The 20,424-nt window shown below is 39.9% G+C and overlaps 2 protein-coding genes across 3 annotated transcripts in view; both read right to left on the bottom strand.

Annotated features, from left to right (window-relative positions):
* Window positions 1-3,891: 3,891 nt before the first annotated feature.
* Window positions 3,892-12,449, bottom strand: mettl21e (methyltransferase like 21e). Its single transcript, XM_053616016.1, has 4 exons — window positions 12,040-12,449; window positions 4,715-4,872; window positions 4,504-4,621; window positions 3,892-4,417 (listed from the first exon to the last, which is right to left on the bottom strand). The coding sequence occupies exons 1-4, from the start codon at window positions 12,074-12,076 to the stop codon at window positions 3,993-3,995; spliced, it is 738 nt and encodes a 245-aa protein (XP_053471991.1). The 5' UTR covers window positions 12,077-12,449; the 3' UTR covers window positions 3,892-3,992.
* Window positions 12,450-12,853: 404 nt separating this feature from the next.
* ercc5 (excision repair cross-complementation group 5) overlaps window positions 12,854-20,424 on the bottom strand; it is an 18,932-nt gene continuing 11,361 nt past the window's right edge. For both annotated transcript variants that reach the window (XM_053615359.1, XM_053615360.1), the window contains 5 exons: window positions 18,576-18,789; window positions 17,871-18,015; window positions 17,539-17,738; window positions 16,290-16,375; window positions 12,854-13,865 (listed from right to left, as the gene is read on the bottom strand). In XM_053615359.1, the coding sequence (XP_053471334.1) occupies window positions 13,389-13,865; window positions 16,290-16,375; window positions 17,539-17,738; window positions 17,871-18,015; window positions 18,576-18,789 (1,122 nt within the window). In that variant the 3' untranslated portion in view covers window positions 12,854-13,388. The remainder of the gene's footprint in view (window positions 13,866-16,289; window positions 16,376-17,538; window positions 17,739-17,870; window positions 18,016-18,575; window positions 18,790-20,424) is intronic.

Below are 20,424 nucleotides of genomic sequence, written 5' to 3'. Positions count from 1 at the left end.
TCTACTAAGTAGTAAAGATGCTTGTCATGAAGGGGTTGAATCATTTTAAAACTGGAGAAATCATTATAAGTTGGATTTTCAGTTGAATTTGGGGAAACCGCTTGAAGCATTCGTTGTGTTGAACTATTTCATTCGCTTTTGTTTGATTTGTTCATTGCAAACAGCTGAAAGTCTGTACATTTTGAAAATACACCTGATTTTCAATGGGGGTTTAATCATTTTGATTGCAACCGTGTGTAAAAATAAATAAATAAATAAATAAAAATCAGAATCCAGGTATTTCTATTAAATATGCATTGTGTATAATGTGTCTTGGCATGAAAAAAAGTTTCTATGCAATTGCATGTTTTGAACTCCTCAAATAATAACCGTTTAGTTTTATGTAAAGTAAATGTACATCTTTTATGTTACATCTCCTTATATTTTGTCAGCAGTCATAAATTTGACATCGTTCCAACTAACAGTGATCAGTTTTTGATCATTATGGTTTCATAGGGTGTTCACTTTTTTGGGTTTTCTGGATGTTTTGAGAAAGTTTAAACACGACGTTTATAACTGAAAGAACGGTAACTTCCTAATGTTCACATCATGTTATTGTTTTGTTTAACTCGGAATGTTGTGAGGAAAACATGCCAAAACTTGAAGATTGAAGTGAAGAAAGCCAACAGTTATTATAACATTGCAGGAACATTACTGATGGAACGTCATAGCTGAACTTCCTTAGAACCTACTGAATACTTACTGAATGCTTGAACAACACTGTAGGCAGTGATTTACGTTTGTCCGTCTAGCATCTGGTCCATTCAGTAATCACGTCGTTTATCCTCTGTGCTGTGTATTTTGATATCCGTGTAATGCACAATTGTATTTTCACACTTAATGGATCGTGCAGATGGGAAACCCGATATGACAGATGTTGCGTCCATTCAGAGAGTTGGGAAATCTTCGGTAACCCTGACCCTCAATAACCCTCGCCATCTAAATTCTCTCTGCATCTTCTCCTGTTTCCCTCATCACCAAAAAAAACCCAACCCTCCCAAGGCTGGCAGCCATTTTAACTCTCCAACCTATTAGGGATGGAAGTGAGTAGGGTTCAGAGTAGATCCGTTTGCATTAGATAAACTGTTTCGAACAGATGATACCGTGTCTGTATAGTTTGTAAACCAAGAGGCTAATTCTAAAATTCCTTTCCTAGAAATACATCCATCCTATGTGCTGTATGTGAGTTGGGGCATGTTTACGCCTACATGTAACATGACCAGCAGGATCTTGTGATGTGCATTACGTTACAGCTCCTTAATAAATCACAGCTCTGAACGTAATGATCTCGACCTAATGTAAATCGCCAGGGTAAAACTGTTCAAAAGAATCTGCCACTAAAATCTCCTGAGTCGGAAATCTGGGAAATTAATTAACAATTTATCCGGAATAAATATAGTTGAAGTTAGGCTTGATCTGTTTAAATAGATCGAGGAAAGACCTGAAAGGACACATTGATCAACACTGACAAACAAGACAAGTTGAAAGATATAAGGTGTGTGTGTGTGTGTGTGTGTGTGTGTGTGTGTAGATATGACTGGAATGTGAGTTCACCTAATGCAAGGTCTTTATCGCTCACAGAAATGATAGGGTCCAGGAATACATTTATTTGACATGAAGTTTACTGTAGAATTATATATACAAAAATGAATTCAATACAAAAGGTTTAAAAATGCCGTCAATTGCAAGATGAACTTTATTTGTAAAAAAAAAAAAAAAAAAAATTGTCATTAAAAAAAAAATATAAATATTAAAATATTGATATAATCCATTATAAAAGATATCCACTTGTCCTGTTGGGTGAGAGATTGCGTGATGTGTTTTTCTTTTCAGTTCTGATACTGATACTGAAACTGAAATATTGAAATCCTTTTTCAAAACTAATAACTTTAAAATGATATATTTTTAAGCACTGAAGGAAAAACAATGACTTGCACAAAACCCAGCTTGCACTCAAAAATGACTTACATTGGTAATATAATGCATATAATTATAGTACAATAAATATAAATGTAATATAAATCAGTCCAATTCTTTTTTTCTCTGATACTGACCCGATACGGATACTGGGTATTAGATCGGTGCCATATGTAGTTCACATACAGTGAAATGATTTTTTCTGTGCAAGAAGAAGTCCCAGAAATAAATGGTTCTGAATAAATTATGTTTGCAGCACAAGTACCGAATGGCTTATTTGAAAAGCCGGTTCATTTACGTTTTGTTAGGAAGACACAAAGAAAACATTATCCATCGTCACTGAGAACATCATGTATTTTACTATAAGACACTCAGATATGGTGTCTTATCACGTCAGATATGTCATTTGATCATTAAGGCTGTATTTGACTGCAGTTTTAACCTTTAACGGGAGTGTACGAGGTGACTAGTGGCAGGTTTTTTAAAAAAATGATCTAATCTACATGCCTGTTCATGTTTTAATCACAGCACCTTCTATACTGTACACTCTATAGTCACATACTACAAAAATATTTAAGAATTTCATTCATTTCATAAGTTAATGTTAACTGGTCAATAAAACTAACTCTGCTTCTTCACCTTAACAATATTCTAACTTACTGTAATTTACCGCTGGTAAATAGATCAGAAGTGAGGTTTTTTTTTTATACCTCACGGCTATAGTGGACAGATAGGCACTCTGATTGTAAATATACAGGATGGCCAGGAAGGTCATTTGGAAAACCGAGCACGCTGGACCCTGAGTGGTCCAATGGCAAGAGCAGTCCAACTTTTTGACATTTTGACTGGCAAAGAGCAAGAGCATTACTATTTGTGCTGTTCATTTTCGCTTCAGTCCTACGTTGAGGTCTTTACATGCGATTTAATTCTAAGGTAGTAAAGTAACGTCATGTATGGCTGGCATATTACTTAAATAATAAAGTGGCAAATTAGATTGTACTGTTTGGCGTAACTATCCGTGGACTCCACTGGTTATTTTTGTACAGCGCAGTCATAGAAGAGACACAGAGAATAGAAACGGGGGGGTGGGTGGGTTACCCCAATTTCCTCCTCAGTTTGGTCTTAATAAACATTTTAACCTCTGTACAGATATAGTTCTTCCAATTTCTTGGAGATATTTGAGTAGATAATGATGTGTTGTAAACATTTATGGTATTTGGCAGACACCCTTCTCCAGAGCGACTTACATTTACCTCATTTATACAACTGAGCAGTTGAGGGTTAAGGGCCTTACTCAAGGGCCCAGCAGTGGCAGCTTGGAGGTGCTGGGATTTGAACTCACGACCGTCCAATCAGTAGTCCTACACCTTAACCATTACCCACAAGTCACTAGTAGCGCTGTACCAGTGGCAGGTTGTTAGTTCAAATCCCAGGCCAGAGAGCCACAGTTCGGCTCTATAGGTTTGTGTCTGCGTTATTCAGACATACTCTATATTCACTGTTTTTTATTTATAAACTGAAAATAACAGTGGTTTAGTGGTTAGCACGTTCGCATCGCACCTCCAGGGTTTGGGGGCTTGACTCCCGCCTCCGCCTGGTGTCTGTGGAGTGTGTGGTGTTCCTCCGAGTACTCCGGGTTCCTCCCCCAGTCCAAAAACATGCATTGTAGGCTGATTGGCATCTCCAAATTGTCCGTGGTGTGTGAATGTGTGCAATTGTGCCCTGCGACGGGTTGACACCGCATCCAGGGTGTCCCCCGCCTTGTGCCCGGAGTTCCATGGGATAGGCTCCAGGCTCCCCGCGATCCTGTGTAGGATAAGCGGTACGGAAAATAGATGGAAGATAGAAGTAAATGTATTCACCATTTCAGAAAATCAATGTGAATTAACATTAACCTTTTAACGAAATTTGAAATATTTTTAGCTGCCAAGTGAAGATTTTCACAGCAAATTTATTAGCACACCCACAGTGAATTCGGGAGTTTAAAACACACACACCTATGAACAATAAATCCCGCACGGTTGCCATCCCGAATACTACGCTGCGGCCCCAGAATGACTTTTCGAGCCTGAGATTTTCTTTTGCGCTCTGTACAGCTTAATGTGTAGGCTGGGTAAGTCATAAAGCTCTTCCAAATGAAAGCGGGCTCTAAATCGGTCCACGAAGCGATTCTCAGGGTCCAGGCGGAATCTCATTGTCCAAAATATTACAGTGTCCTCTGAGCACAGGTGTTCAAACGTCTCCATCAGTTCGTTGAGGTATGGGTGGGAGTAAACAACATCTGCAGCCATGAGGTAGTCATAGTGACACGATGCGCGTGGGAATCGCTCTTCTAGCTGCTGCCCCCAGGTGAGCTCTGTCACATGTGGCTCGTAACGACAGCGCCCCCTGGTGTTGCGGCTCACGTTATAGCGCAGGTTACCAAGAACATCTGGGAGGTCTGTGGACGTCACTTTTGCACCTGTAGGTTATAAAAATTACTTGCAGTCACCGAATGACTAAGAGGCTAAAATGAAATCTGAGACTATTGCATAGTATCATTCTTACCTAGAAGGCTGCACACTATAGTAACCAGTCCTGTTCCAGCACCAATCTCGATGACGTTCTTATCTACAAGGTTATAGTTTTCCTGATGGGTTTCAAGAAAATGACACAGCACCATGGCCTAGTAAAAAAAACAAACACACACACACACACAGTAAATATGGCGATTACAAGTTAATGGTTTGAATATTTGAGTCACCAAAAGAAAACTTACCGAGGGCCACAGCACAGCACCGTAACAATCAGTCGACTCTTTGATTTTAATCTCTAGATCGGAAAACATATATCCCTCCCACGCTTCGGATCTGATCAGAGACGGATGGAAATGTCTCTTCATGATAGCTGCTGCCAGCTCAGCATCTGGAGTAACTTCTAAATGCAAACAACAATGGAAAAGGATATTATTTGGAATAATAATAATAATAATAAAAACACGTAAGGAGTACTGTAACAGTTAGAGGTGGTAGAAGTACACTATTTCTTTACTCAAGTAAATGTTCAAATACTCTAAAATCTAACACAATACTCTCTTCAAATGACTTAAGTTCAAGTACAAAAGTACAAACTCTTAAATCATTCCGTGATTTAGGTTAGAGACGATTAGAAAAATCAGAGCTTGCTTGTGGTAAGTGGGCAAAGATGAAACAAAAGCCAGTTAATGACAAATATTCTATGATCTTATTCCCCAAATGTCATCTAGCATAAATCTAATGATACAAACTAGCTTGCTTGCATAATATCCAGCTAATCACAGGTCCAGACAGATCACAAATCAACACAGAAACTGCTGGCTCTATTATGCTGTGTTTATTTATTTCACTGGCTTCATTGGGTTCATTTTCCCCCTTGGACGGAATCATCAGTGCAAATCAAATTCAAAAAGTCCTTCTGACTGACCACCTTTATCCTATGATGAAATCTTTCTGTCCTGATGGGAGTGGCCTCTCCCAGGATGACCACGCATGCATCTACAGGGCACAAGAGCTGGTTTGTTGAGTATGAAAATGATGTACGCTACCGGTCAAAAGTTTGTGGACACTCGACTGAAATGTTTCTCATGCTATTAAAAAGCTTTTGATCTGAAGGTGTGTGATTAAATGTTTGAAATCGGTGTCGTAGACAAAAATATAATCGTGCCGACGTATTCATCCCTTTCATTAGAAAACTAACATTTTATTTACAAAAAAATATTTGTTTTAAACGGACGACTCGGAGTGAAATATTCCGAAAAGCAGCCGATAAGAGTCCGGCGTCGGTGGGAACTCCTTTAATACTGATTAAAAAGCATCTCAGGGAAATTCCTCAAGAAATATGTCGAGAAAATGCCAAGAATACATTTCGGGAAATTCTCGGCGAAAAGGGCGTCGACTTTAAAGATGATTTGGTTTATTTTGGATTTTTTATCACAACATAATTCCCATAGTTCCACTTGTGTTACTCCAGAGTTTTGATGACTTTATTATTATTCTAAAATGTGAGGAAAAGTAAATGTAAATCATACATTTGTGTAAATCATAGGCTATGGCTTCCATAGTCAATAGATCTCAACCCAGGTGAACACCAATGGGAGTTTTTGGACGTGTTACACCGTGCTCTTCACCACCATAATCAAAACCCCATCTGTGGGAATATATTCTGGAAGTCTTTATGTTCATCCTTCCAGTGCAGCTCCAGTGATGTGCAGAATCTGGTAAAATATGGTAGAGGTCATTTCAACTGGTAGAGGAGGAGGTGTTGGTCTCAGCCATAGTCAAAATCTAGTTGTCACACAAAAACCTAGTCATAAATTTAATTCTTTTGAAAGTCTTTATACCGGTATAAGTTATATAGCCACAAAAAATGTCAATTCCTCTAATTATTATTTACAGACCCCCAGGGCCATATACTGAATTTCTTAGTGAATTTGCAGACTTTCTCAAACCTGGTTGTGTCTGTAGATAAAGCATTAATCGTCTGTGATTTTAATATTCATTTTGATAACCTGGAAGACCCTCTGAGAATAGCGGTTGTGTCCATCTTAGACTCAGTAGGGATTAATCAGAACGTAATCGGGCCTCCTCATAATGGTGGTCACACTCTTGATCTGATACTAACATTCGGATTAAGAATAGAAAATATTATAATTTTTACACAGTCTGAAGTTGTCTCAGACCATTATCTTATCTCGTTCATAATACATATTGATCATAATATTTCCGCCTCGCTACCGCGTAAAACGTACTTTTACATCAGCTACTGCACCGAGCTTCATAAATAACCTCTCAGAAACATCAATTACATTTGGATCACCGTCAGATCCGATAGAACTCGATCAGGCGACTGAAAGCTTGGAGTCAACACTCCGCTACACGCTAGATAGAGTGGCTCCACTCAAAAGAAAAATAATTAGAGAGAAAAAGTTAGCACCCTGGTATAACGATCAAACGCGTACCTTAAAACAGACAACTCGACAATTAGAACGTAAATGGCATCAAACCAAACTGGTGATGTTCCAAACAGCGTGGAAGGAGAGCCTCCTGAAATATAGAAAATCTCTTAGCGATGCTAGAAAAATCTATCTCTCCACCTTAATAGGAGATAACAAAAACAATTCTAGATTTCTATTCAACACAGTAGCAAAATTAACTAGGAATAAAAGCACTACAGAGAGAAACACTCAATCATTACATAGCAGTGAAGATTTCATGAAATTTTTCATTGGTAAGGTTGAAAATATTAGACGTGAAATTCAGGCTATTAAATTAAAACCAGACAGTATTGTATCAAACCCATTAGATGACAATGTAGCAATATCAGATCAATGTTTAGAGTGTTTTGCTCCACTTAGAGAGACTGAACTAGCTTCATTGATCTCTTCAGCCAATTCATCAACTTGCATACTAGACCCTGTGCCTGCATGTTTCTTTAAACAGATTTGTCCAGGAGTAATTGAACCACTTTTAAATATAATCAATTCTTCCCTTATCACTGGCTATGTACCTAAATCACTTAAATTAGCAGTTATTAAACCCCTGATAAAAAAAACCTGACCTTGACCCCTCTCAACTGTCCAGCTATAGACCAATATCAAATCTCCCCTTCATCTCTAAGATTTTAGAAAAGGTTGTAGCAAAACAGTTATGCTCGTACTTACATAGGAACAACATTCATGAAATGTATCAGTCAGGGTTTAGACCTCATCAGAGCACAGAGACAGCGTTAGTTAAAGTAGTAAATGACCTTCTACTGACCTCTGATCAGGGTTGTGTCTCGCTGCTTGTGTTACTCGACCTTAGTGCAGCTTTTGATACTATAGATCACGCTATTCTCCTTGATAGATTAGAAAATGTTGTTTGCATTAAGGGAACAGTCCTCTCCTGGCTCAGGTCTTATCTGACCGATCATTATCAGTTCGTAGATGTAAACGGAGACTTCTCCACACATACCGAGGTTACCTTTGGAGTTCCACAGGGTTCTGTTTTAGGCCCACTGCTTTTTACTTTATATATGCTACCTCTGGGTCAAATTATTCGTAAACATGGAATTAGCTTCCACTGTTATGCTGATGATTCTCAGTTGTATGTTTCAGCGAAGCCAGAGGACAGACAGAAGCTTAGTAAGGTTGAGGATTGTGTAAAGGACATTAGACGTTGGATGTTAACTAACTTCCTGTTACTTAATTCTGATAAAACAGAAATACTTTTATTAGGCCCACGTGTAGCTAGAAGTAATCTTTCTGATCACATGGTTACTCTGGATGGTCTTTCTGTTTCATCATGTGCAGCAGTTAAAGACCTTGTTGTGATTATTGACTCCAGCCTATCATTTGATGCTCATGTAGATAATATTACTAGGATAGCCTTCTTTCATCTCAGAAATATTTCTAAAATAAGAAATATATTGTCACTACATGATGCGGAAATACTAGTTCATGCATTCGTCACCTCTAGATTAGATTACTGTAATGCCTTACTGTCTGGATGTTCCAGTAGGAATATAAATAAGCTCCAGTTAGTCCAGAATGCAGCTGCTAGAGTCCTAACTAGAACCAGAAGATACGACCACATCACCCCGATCTTATCAACACTGCACTGGCTCCCAGTGAAATCTTGCATTGATTATAAAATACTTTTATTAACCTATAAAGCACTAAATGGTCTCGCACCACAATATCTAAGCGACCTTTTGGTTTTCTATGATCCGCCACGCCTACTTAGATCAAAAGATGCAGGCTATTTGACGGTACCTCGAATAGTGAAGGCTACAGCAGGGGGAAGAGCTTTCTCTTATAGAGCCCCACAGTTATGGAACAGTCTTCCTATTAGTGTTCGGGACTCAGACACAGTCTCAGTGTTTAAGTCTAGGCTGAAAACGTATTTGTTTACTCACGCCTACCCTGACTAGTCTCTCTATTATGCTAATTCCCAGTCCTAATAATCTTTTCTCTCCCTCTCTCCTTCTGCCGAGCCACACACGATTTTATGGAGATACTAGAGATCCTGATCCTTTCTGCCTCTGGATGGAGCTCAAATCTTCTCCAATTCCAGACTGCTGGACTACGGCTGCTCCTAAGGCCATACAGACTTCATATAAGTCAATAATGAACTTTTTCACACTATCTGTTGTTACCCAGATGAGGACGGGTTCCCTTCTGAGTCGGGTTCCTCTCAAGGTTTCTTCCTCTTAAACATCTTAGGGAGTTTTTCCTTGCCACCGTCGCCACTCAGTGGCTTGCTCAGTTGGGATAAATTCGCACCTTTAATATCTGTACACCGTGTTGATATTTCTGTAAAGCTGCTTTGAGACAATGTCTATTGTAAAAAGTGCTATACAAATAAAATTGAATTGAATTGAATCTATGTCAAGGCACATAGAAGCTGTTCCTGCCAGCTCATGGTGGCCTAACACCTTCCTAAAACACTTTATGTACAGTTTTTCCATTCATTTCTCACTCATCTGTACATATTTTAGTGATAAATATTATGGCGCTTATATGATTATTTTTTCTTCTTGGAATTCTCAACTCGTTTTTCAAATGTTTTACCTCATTTTGGCTGTAGGAACTGTAAAATAGACATTTAAAAATAAATACAGTGCATCCGGAAAGTATTCACAGCGCTTCACTTTTCCCACATTTTGTTATGTTACAGTCTTATTCCAAAATGGATTAAATTCATTATTTTCCTCAAAATTCTACAAACAATACCCCATAATGACAACATGAAAGAAGTTTGTTTGAAATCTTTGCAAATTTATTAAAAATAAAAAAACAAAAAAGCACATGTACATAAGTATTCACAGCCTTTGCCATGACACTCAAAATTGAGCTCAGGTGCATCCTGTTTCCACTGATCATGCTTGAGATGTTTCTACAACTTGATTGGAGTCCACCTGTGGTAAATTCAGTTGATTGGACATGATTTGGAAAGGCACACACCTGTCAGTTAACAATGCATGTCAGAGCACAAACCAAGCCATGAAGTCCAAGGAATTGTCTGTAGACCTCCGAGACAGGATTGTATTGAGGCACAGATCTGGGGAAGGGTACAGAAACATTTCTGCAGCATTGAAGGTCCCAATGAGCACAGTGGCCTCCCTCATCCGTAAATGGAAGAAGTCTGGAAGCAGCAGGAAAGATGAATGCAGCAATGTACAGAGACATCCTTGATGAAAACCTGCTCCAGAGCGCTCTGGACCTCAGACTGGAGCGAAGGTTCATCTTCCAACAGGACAACGACCCTAAGCACACAGACAAGATAACAAACGAGTGGCTACAGGACAACTGTGAATGTCCTTGAGTGGCCCAGCCAGAGCCCAGACTTGAACCCAAATGAACGTCTCTGGAGAGATCTGAAAATGGCTGTGCACCGACGCTCCCCATCCAACCTGATGGAGCTTGAGAGGTCCTGCAAAGAAGAATGGGAGAAACTGCCCAAAAATAGGCGTGCCAAGCTTGTAGCATCATACTCGAAAACACTTGAGGCTGTAATTGGTGCCACAGGTGCTTCAACAAAGGCTGTGAATGCTTGTGCTTTTTTTTATTATTATTATTTTTAATAAATTTGCAAAGATTTCAAACAAACTTCTTTCACGTTGTCATTATGGGGTATTGTTTGTAGAATTTTGAGGAAAATAATGAATTGAATCCATCTTGGAATAAGGCTGTAACATAACAAAATGTGGGAACAGTGAAGCGCTGTGAATACTTTCCGGATGCACTGTACATGGAGGGATCAGACATCACCCTGTTAGAGTTTAAATTCATTAGGGATTTTAATCTATTTATTGAAGATTGTTGAGGCAAAAAAGTAACCTACGGCTCCCCAAAACATGTAACTTATGGCACAACCAAGGTTTTTTGGAAATCTACTGAGTGGAAAGTACATATTTTTCTTTGTAGTACACACACTATTACACTTTGTAACTCTGACAGATGTGTACTGGTCCAGGAAAGAAAAGCTTCTCTAGGAAAATTGTGTTGAATGAAAATCCTTCATCATTAACTGAGCAAGGGAATAATTTTGTATGAGAAGAAACCAGTGAGTATTCAAATCCCATAGAACGGATCCACACCTAAACAAAAGGAATGCAGACTTCAAACACTTGATAGTTTTGAACTTTATATATACTACCTAGGAAAAAGTATGGAAAAATTGATACTGGGGCATTGGACCAAACTGCTAATTAACAATATAAGCTAGCTAGTTAGTTAGAATTATAGTTCACTGAAAGTTGCACTGAACTGAAAGCTTTCCCCCCCTTCATTTTTATGAAATTGAAATGAATCCAACTAAATTGCTCTTGCACATTCGAATTTTATGAGCTCGGGTTCTTTCTTTGATTACAGAAACTTTAATGTATGGAGAGCAAAGTGATATTAATACTCAGTCATTGCACAACATTGTTTGGTCATGGTATGTATGAAAATCCAGATAGATTTTACTGGATATTTTAAATACAACTCATAAAAAAACAAAAACAAACAAAAAACCCCCCATCATTATTAAAACGCACAAAAACATGAAATGGTATTTGGAAAGAGTACTTGGCCAATCGAAATGGTGTTTCCTTCGAGCAATCTTAAGAGTGCAATCCTTAAGCTTAAACAGATTTATGTACCCCCAACATTAAGCTAAACAACCCCCACCCCAACGCCATTATCTGCTATTATTAGCCTGAGATTCTTTAAGGCCATAAACAGCTACAGTATTGTGTAACCTGTGGAAAAGTGTCAAACATGAGGGTTATTATTCTGGAGTGCAATCCCATGCAGATCATCAGCTATACCATTAATCCACAGTTATATGACTGAAATATTCTTTAGTTAAACTATTATCGTCAACTTCTATTTTGAGAAAGAAGTTTCTCATTGGTAATATTTCTAAGCAGTAAATTAGAACACATTGACTTTTATTAAGCTTTGGTTTACAGGCAATATGCAACCTCTAAAGAGATCAAGTTAATCTGTCCAATGTGTATGACGTTAAACGCTATTCAGTTTGGATTGTGAGTTTCCACAGCATGAACATAAAGAAACAATCGATCCATGGATCAACCCACCCTGCGTCTCAGTCTCCTCTGCAAGCTCCTGCTCCATGGCTGTGTTTAGGTTCTGGCTGTGTTGAGTAAACCAAGGTAAGTCAGATTCAATATGTGTGTCCACTCTCTGTCCAGACTTGAGTGTCAAACTCAACCTGGCAGGCAGAGTTACAGAGAAGTAGGTCAGCCAGTGGAAGGAGACCCACCAGATAGCACAGGACAGAAATATAACCGAGGACTGAAGATACCGCTATGCATAGCATGTTTCTGTGTGTCTCTCTCACTCACACACACACACATGAAATTAAGTATGACGATATGATCTTTCGACGTGATTTCCATAGATACAAAGTGAGAATCCAGATCCAAGATGGGATGAAGAAAACAATAGCTCTCTGGATAACCTACTGGAAATGAGAGTGGGTGGGATTTCATGGCCAAATATGGTTTTGCCTTCTGCTGGTTATTAATAGCCCTCTGACGGCACAGTGACAAAGGAGAAGGGTGGGCTGTTTTATTAACTTGGCTTCATCTAGTCTTGAAGACGATGGAAGGAGACTTCCAGAATGATATACGTCCTAGTGCTAGGAAGTCATGTTATTGATATTATTTACATTTTAGTCAGATGGCATGATGTGTGTATATAGAGTGACTCACCAATTCTTGAAGAGTCTTTAATGGTTCATGTCCTGAAAGACTAATGCTGGGTTTGTACCACTACGCTAGAGTTGCTTCCCAAGAAAAGCAACATCAAAGCCTATTTAAGTGCATTAACAATAAAGAAAAACAAGAAGTAACACAACACCACACTACAAGTATAAAGAGAGAGAATGGACACATTGGGGCCATTAGGACTTAGACTAAGAAAATAGTCTAGACTAAATAGACAGACTATCACGGATGAGTCAGAACCTTGTAACAGCGAGACATTCATTTATTGACAATTTTAAATTTCTTGTTCGAACACATGACTTTAGCTCAGGATGGGCTGTCAATTAACTGATTAGTTGAATCAGCCATGTTGAAAGCAGAGAAGACATTAAAATGTGCAGGATAATGGGTAATCCAGGACTGAGGTAAGGACCCTGTGGACTACATAATGAAAGACATTACGTAGTAACAGGTCATATTGAAGGAATATTTACTGAACAAAATCTGTGGCATTTAGGCATTCCATATTCTTGCACCACTGACATGGGGAAATTTGTCTGTCAACTGATTTTTTTTTCCATTTATTTAAAAAAGTACAAGAATATACACATGATCAAATTGTACACAAACATATTACTTCAGTTTTCTGCCATAATTTCATGTTATTTCATTCACATCATGCTTGAGTCACCTTCTCCCTTAAAATAATATTTAAGTAATTAGAAGTTTTTCTTGGTCTTTCCTCTTCCTCCTCTTCTTCCCCTTCCTCTTGTTTTCCCCTCAAATACAGACTGTGCGGTAACCATAGTGGCTCTATTCTTATGTTCGAGTTCATCTTCTGAACTACTGCTGCTGCTGTTGGATTGGGCTTTCAACAGCTCACTCTTTACTGTTTTAGGCTGCTTCTCGACCTCGTCCACAATCACCTTCTCTTCCGGCCTATTAGAACTCATGTCCAAGCCAATAAAACCTCCTCCGAACATCCCTGCAGGCGTAACATCAGTTCCTTTCTCTTTGGCGTTCTTCCCTTTCTTGACTGGTGAGACCTTTTCATCTTCACTGCTCTCTGCTTCATTATCTGCTCCATCGCGCTCCTTCCTCTTGAGGCAGGTGACGGCTCGACGTAAGCGCTGGCTCTGGATGGCCTGCCTCTCCTGCTGCTCCAGACGGAAGAAGGAGTCGATGCGCAGCTGAGTCTGAGGATGTAAAAGCATGTTGTAATGTCACTCAGAAAATGACCTGTATTGATTTGAAGTTCAACTTTCTCTGTGCCCTTTGCTAATTATAGTATTAAGCTCTGTTTAACACCACTACAGTGAAATGGCATAGATGACCTGGCCAGGGGGTGCCAAATCTTCCAGGTGATGTCGAAAAGCAAATTGCTCAGGGAGGAAGTTGCCATGGTGTCCTGACCACTAGCAAAACTAGCTGTAGCAAGTAAGGCCTTGTTGGCCATCTTGGAGCACCTTGGCCTATTTGCTGAATTCTGTGCAAGATTGAAACAATCAATAGTAGAGGTGGAAAGCTGTACAATAGATGGAGGGGCCAGTGGTAGTGGACTAGTGCACCATGTCACAGCAGGCTTCCAGCTCTATTATGGAGAACTACATTTGGCAAGGAGTTGACTTGGCATCAGTGAAAAATTCTCAACCATTTATGAACCTGCTGCATCAATGTACAGTCTCAGAAGGCAAGTTGCTCTCAGTGGATGGGCCTACCTGAGGTTCTGCGCAAAGTGTTTGACCTTAATGATAAAGTATCTGACCGTCACATCTAGTACGATGTGGCAATATCATGAACAGTAAAAAGAATGGATGGCCAGATGGACCACCCTCAATTCTAGCTGGTCAGTGTGTTCTGATCTCACACTGGGGGTCTTGAACAAGCACCTACAATTGGCACATGAGCATCAGAACTGGACCATGGAGCAATGGAAGAAGGTGGCCTCGTCTGATGAATCACGTTTTCTTTTACGTCATGTGGACAGCCGGGTGAATGTGCGTAATTTACCTGGGGAAGAGATGGCACCAGGATGCACTATGGGAAGAAGGCAAGCCGGTAGAGGCAGTGGGATGCTTTGGGCAATAGTGGGATGCCTTGAAACTTTGGCATTCATGTGGAATGGTATTCCATAATGGCAGTGGTCTCTTTCAGCAGGATAATGTCCCCTGCCACACTGCAAAAACTGTTCAGGAATGGGTTTGAGGAACATGACAAAGAATTCAAGGTATTGACTTGGCCTCCAAATTCCCCAGAACTCAATCCGATCAAGCATCTATGGAATGTGCTGGACAAACAAGTCCGATCCATGGAGGCCTCACCTCGCAACTTACAGGACCTGCTGCTAACATCTTGGTGCCAGATACTACAGCACACCTTCAGAGGTCTTGTGGAGTTTATGCCTCGATGGGTCAGAGCTGTTTTGGCGGCACAAGTGGGAACTACACAATTTTAGACATGTGGTACTAACCCCAGACCCACATCATCTCTCACAACTACCCCCATTTAAAACCCCAGGCCCTTTGTGAAAAGTCCTGACACCTGTACTTTTCTCATCACTGAGGACCAGGGCTACAGAATTTCACAAAACATAATGTCAGGAAAGCTGCAAGATCAGAAGGACTATCAGGAGGAATACTAAAACACGGTGCCAACCAACTGGCCTTATTTCACCAACATATTCAACTAATACTTAGAAAAACACACACACTTCCTAACTGCTTTAAAACATCAATAGTTATCAAAAACTATCATCCCAGCACAATTCCAAGCCAAGCTTCTTCAGCTCCACCTGAAATCTGAGAGTGGATTATTAACTTCCTGACAGATTGGAGACAGTATGTGTAGACTGTGTATTCTATCAGATCCCTATCAATCAGCACTGCTGTACCACAGTGGTGCTTACCCTCTCCTTTACTTTACTCATTATACACTCATGACTGCATTTCTATCCACCCCCTCAACTCATCAAGTCTGTAGATGCCACCATCATAGAGGGTCTCATGAAAGACAATCATGAGTCTGCCTACCTCATGGACCCCATGGAAGTAGCATGACTTGCAGCATGGTGTGTGGAAAATAACGTGGAGCTGAACACTCTGAAAACTGTTGGGATGTACTTGACGGCTACAGCGTTCCAACCATCATTCCCACCTCTGTTTATCAACAGCACCACTGTTAGCACTGTAGACACTTTCAGATTTCTAGTCTCCACTATTACAAACACCATCAAGTGGGAGAACAACAGAGGATGGTCTTACTGAGGCAGTCAAGGAAACTCAACGTATCTCAGGTATCATTGAGAGCATCCTCAAATTCCTCCATCACTGTGGTTCCTTTCCTCGTCAGTCCAAGAAATGATTACAATGAGTAATCTGCACTGATGAGAAGGTTAATAGGATCCCTTATCATCCCCCATCGATGAAACAAAGTACCTGAGGCCAGACATATGTTGGTGCATCCGTGACCACATAGTGTGTCGGTGAATAAAGTGTGTTCTCATTCTGATCCTGTTGTTTCTCTTTGCTCTTGGTGTTTAGACATGATGAAATAGACCAACAGTGTTTAAGGTTATTATACAGGTTGAGATAAATACAGTCTATACAGTAGGAAGTCTTTACCTGTTGAGTGCTGAGCTGTTTTAGGACTGGTTGAAGAGTTTCTTCGGTTTTCCTGCTATTCCAACCAAATCGACTATAGCAAAACTTACGACTAGTTAAGAAACACATGGTCACACTTGAAACTCTATATTCATTGCCTGCACATGCACAAACTCTTACAAATACCCCACAAATTGTACGCTGAAAAGTGGCTGGGTCAAGATCCTGGGTCAAATACATTGTCTTCCTTAATTAATGGCACCCTTGATAAAAATGAACAACAACGTGTATATAAAACGAACAACACATGCATCAAGTGATATTTTGAGCTCAAACATACGGGGATATTGTACAGTTTTATACAAATTTTTAGTGAGGTCACGATTCAAAATTCTCACTACATTTACAGTAATATATTACTTGACACATGTACTGGAAAGAATAACAGCACTGAGCTTTTAATGTCCAACAAGCTTGGAGACACTCGTAGAGGGATCTTGGTCCACTCTTCTACACTGAACCAGTACTGCGTTGATGTTTGGCTCGTCGTGTTGTTGAGTGTTCTATCTATGGCCAAGTCTCAACCTCTTAGTGGAGGAAACCAGATGTTGAACTGAAATCCTCGTAATTAGCAAACTTCTTAATGCCATCAATTTCCACTAGAACACAAAACACATCTAAAGCATCACTGATCCACTGCCTTATTTACAGTGGGGTGTGAGGTACTTTTCCTTGTACGCAGTCCACTTTGTTGCCAAAAATGCTGTTTTATTCTGTTTTAATCTGACCACAATACACAATGCCAATTGTAGTCCCTGTGATGTCTGGCGAAGCCGTATTTTGTGAGCTGCTCTCAGGAATGGCTTCCCAACGCTTTCAGACTGCATGTCATGTAAGTGGTGGTTAACAGTTCATTTTAAACTTGACACAAAACCACAAAAATTAACTAAACTGTACAACTCCTGTCCCCCTCCTTCACCATCCACCTCACTGTGTGAATAAACAGTAAAATATTGCTTAGGGGTGGAAATTTTGGCAGGTACATTTTTGAGAGAAAATACTGAACGTAGTTCTCATGAACAGTTTCCTGTATTGTCAGCGGAACATTTAAATTATTGAATGTAATTTTAAAAGTTTATTTTATACAACCATTTTTATGAAGGCTGCCAACAATAGGTGCCATTCTGGAGCGCACTATATTTTTTATTTCATTACTTACTCCAGACTCTAATCACCAGCTATATTAGCAAAGCTGCATTTGAAGGATATTCTTTGAGGAGATCCAGTTGTGGGCGGCCCCAGCAAAATGAGCTCTCTGATTGGTCGACAGTGGGCTGGAGGTAGGCCTCAGCGACAGCAGGGTTGGGGAAGCCTGCATGAAGACTCAAGCCTTTTAGCTTTTTCTTCACCTTTGTGTGCTTAGGATCAGCAGCCAGCTTCTTACTGGTTTGAGCTTCACTCCACCACTTACTGTAGTAACCAGAGGAGAAGAGAGTATATAATTGCTACTTAATGAGAGCAGGTACATGTCAAAGTCACGGGTTTCTCTCTGTATTAGAAGTGAAAACACCTTGGGTGGAGTTTCCCGTTAAAAGCTCTGACCTGAACTGAGTGAGAGGTTCTAAACCAGGCCCAGGGAACTCGTTTAGTATTTCCATGCCTGTGACGTATCCGACTCCTGGGATCCCCTCGGTGTAATCGCTACCCAGTAGATAGGCCAGATTGATCAGCTTAGTCCTGTCCAGTCCTACATGAGGATACAGTAAAGCAGACCTTAACAGTACATTACAAGCACTGTTCTATTCATTATGTTTTGCTTCTTATTGTATGGATAGTTAAATAGTTATATAGTAATATACTGTAGCTAACTTTACCTTCATGTCCACTATAGGTCAGATTGTATTTTTAAAAATTTAGATGAGATTAGTTTTCAAAACAAAACTTTATATTTTTTGCTCAAATAAATATAAAATATTAAACTAACTGTTATAGAGATTATGTTCTTGCTATTTTTACCTGAGAGTACTGGGTACAATAACAGTGTGTAAAAATGACTGGTCTTTGCATATATGAGAAAAAAATAAAAAGATTATTTTAGTCCTAGTCATGTCTCCGATCTCTTATTTGCACTCCCACAACACACACCGGCCATCAGCCACAAGCAATGGGATGGCTTCTGTATATATTTATTGTTTAAACAGTCTAATAACCAAAGAATGTTTTCAAAATCATTGAGATTCTTAAACTGTTAACAATATATGAGGGTTGAATGTTGAAAAAGTCCTTAAAGGTTATAGTGAGCCTCACCTAGCTGGTTTTGGATATCCAGATACTGGTAGTGTTCCACGTATTTGTTGCTGTTGAAGAAGTTTTTGTAGACGTGTCGTCCTCCGAACAGCCAGACGTCACTGTCGTCAGTGATGGTGCCGTGCGTCTGGTCCGTCCGGTCCAAAGTTGCACACTGAGCTTCCGCTTCCATTGGAGCAACGATGAAGGGCACACCGAACATCCGCAACAGCTCCTGATCCGAGCAAACACAAGAGAGAGAGTTCAGTCTGGTCCATTTATTTGAAAAATGAGAATTGATTAAACAAGGTTCGCTCTTACTTGGTTAGAACTAAACCTTGTATGATGGATGCTCCAAATAATCTAAGCCTAATAATAGAAGTATTTAAAAATGTGGTTATTTTTAACAAAAGAAAAAAAAACAACTATGAGATGTTAGTTTAATATTCATGGAAGGAGTCTCCAATGTCAGTAAAGCTGTTCAAGTTGAACTAAACCATCCATACAGTAGTTAATTCATTCTGGAGTTCACTTTCTATATGTTAAAGATCCATCCATCCATCCATCTTCTACCACTTATTCCTTTTCAGGGTCACGGGGAACCTGGAGCCTATCCCAGGGAGCATCGGGCACGAGGCAGGGTGCCAGTCCATCACAGGGACATTCACACACTACGTGCCAATCACTTTGGGGAGGAAACCGGAGTACCGGAGTACCCCCTTGGGGAGGACCGGAGTACCCCCGCAGCGGGGAAAACATGCAAACTCCGCACACACGGGACTCGAACCCCCGACCCTAGAGGTGTGAGGCGAACGTGCTAACCACTAAGCCACCGTGTGCCCATGTTACAGATGATTATCCAATAAGGAAATGAATGTGTCATTACACACACACACACACACGCATCACAAAAATTATAATATCGTGGAAAAGTTAATTTTTTTCCTGTAATTTAATAAATAAAGTGGATCTTTCATATATTGTAGATTCATTACACATAAAGTGAAATATTTCAAGCCTGTTTTTTGTTTTAATCTTGATGATTACGGCTTACAGAACAGTCTGGTTCAGTACACACAACCACAATCACGGGGAAGATGGAAGTAAATGTTGCATTTCATTTGGAAATCAAGGTCCCAGAGTCTGGAGGAAGAGTGGAGAGGAACAGAATCCAAGCTGCTTGAAGTCCAGTGTGAAGTTTCCACAGTCAGTGATGATCTGGGTTGCCATGTCATCTGCTGGTGTTGGTCCACTGTGTTTTCTCAAGTCGAGAGTCGATGCAGCGTCTACCAGGAGATTTTAGAGCACTTAATTTCTGCTGACGAGCTTTATGGAGATGCTGATTTCCTTTTCCAGCAGGACTCTACACCTGCCCACGGTGCCAAAACTACTAGTAACTGGTTTTCTGACCGTGGTATTACTGTGCTTGATTGTCCAGCCGACTCTCCTGACCCGAACCCCATAGAGAATCTATGAGAGACACCAGACCCGACATTACAGACGAGCTGAAGGCCGCTATCAAAGCAACCTGGGCTTCCAGAACACCTCAGCAGTGCCACAGGCTGATCGCCTCCATGCCACGCCGCACTGATGCAGTAATTCATGCAAAAGGATTAAAGCCACGACCGAGTATCAGTGCATAAATTAACATACTTTCAGAAGGTCGACATTTCTGTATTATAAATTCTTTATTCTAATATTTTGAGATACTGGATTTTTGATTTCCGTGAGCTGTAAGCTGTAATCAAGATTTAAACAAAACAAAAAAAGGTTTGAAATATTTCACATACATGTGTATGAATGAATCTACAATATATGAAAGTTCCGCTTTTGAATTAAATTACGGAAAAATACTTTATTGTGCCCTTTT

The sequence above is a fragment of the Ictalurus furcatus genome, chromosome 26 (assembly GCF_023375685.1).
Source record: "Ictalurus furcatus strain D&B chromosome 26, Billie_1.0, whole genome shotgun sequence".
NCBI lineage: Eukaryota > Metazoa > Chordata > Actinopteri > Siluriformes > Ictaluridae > Ictalurus > Ictalurus furcatus.
The sequence above is the reverse complement of the archived record's forward strand: the minus strand, read 5'-3'. Positions and strand labels throughout refer to the sequence as shown.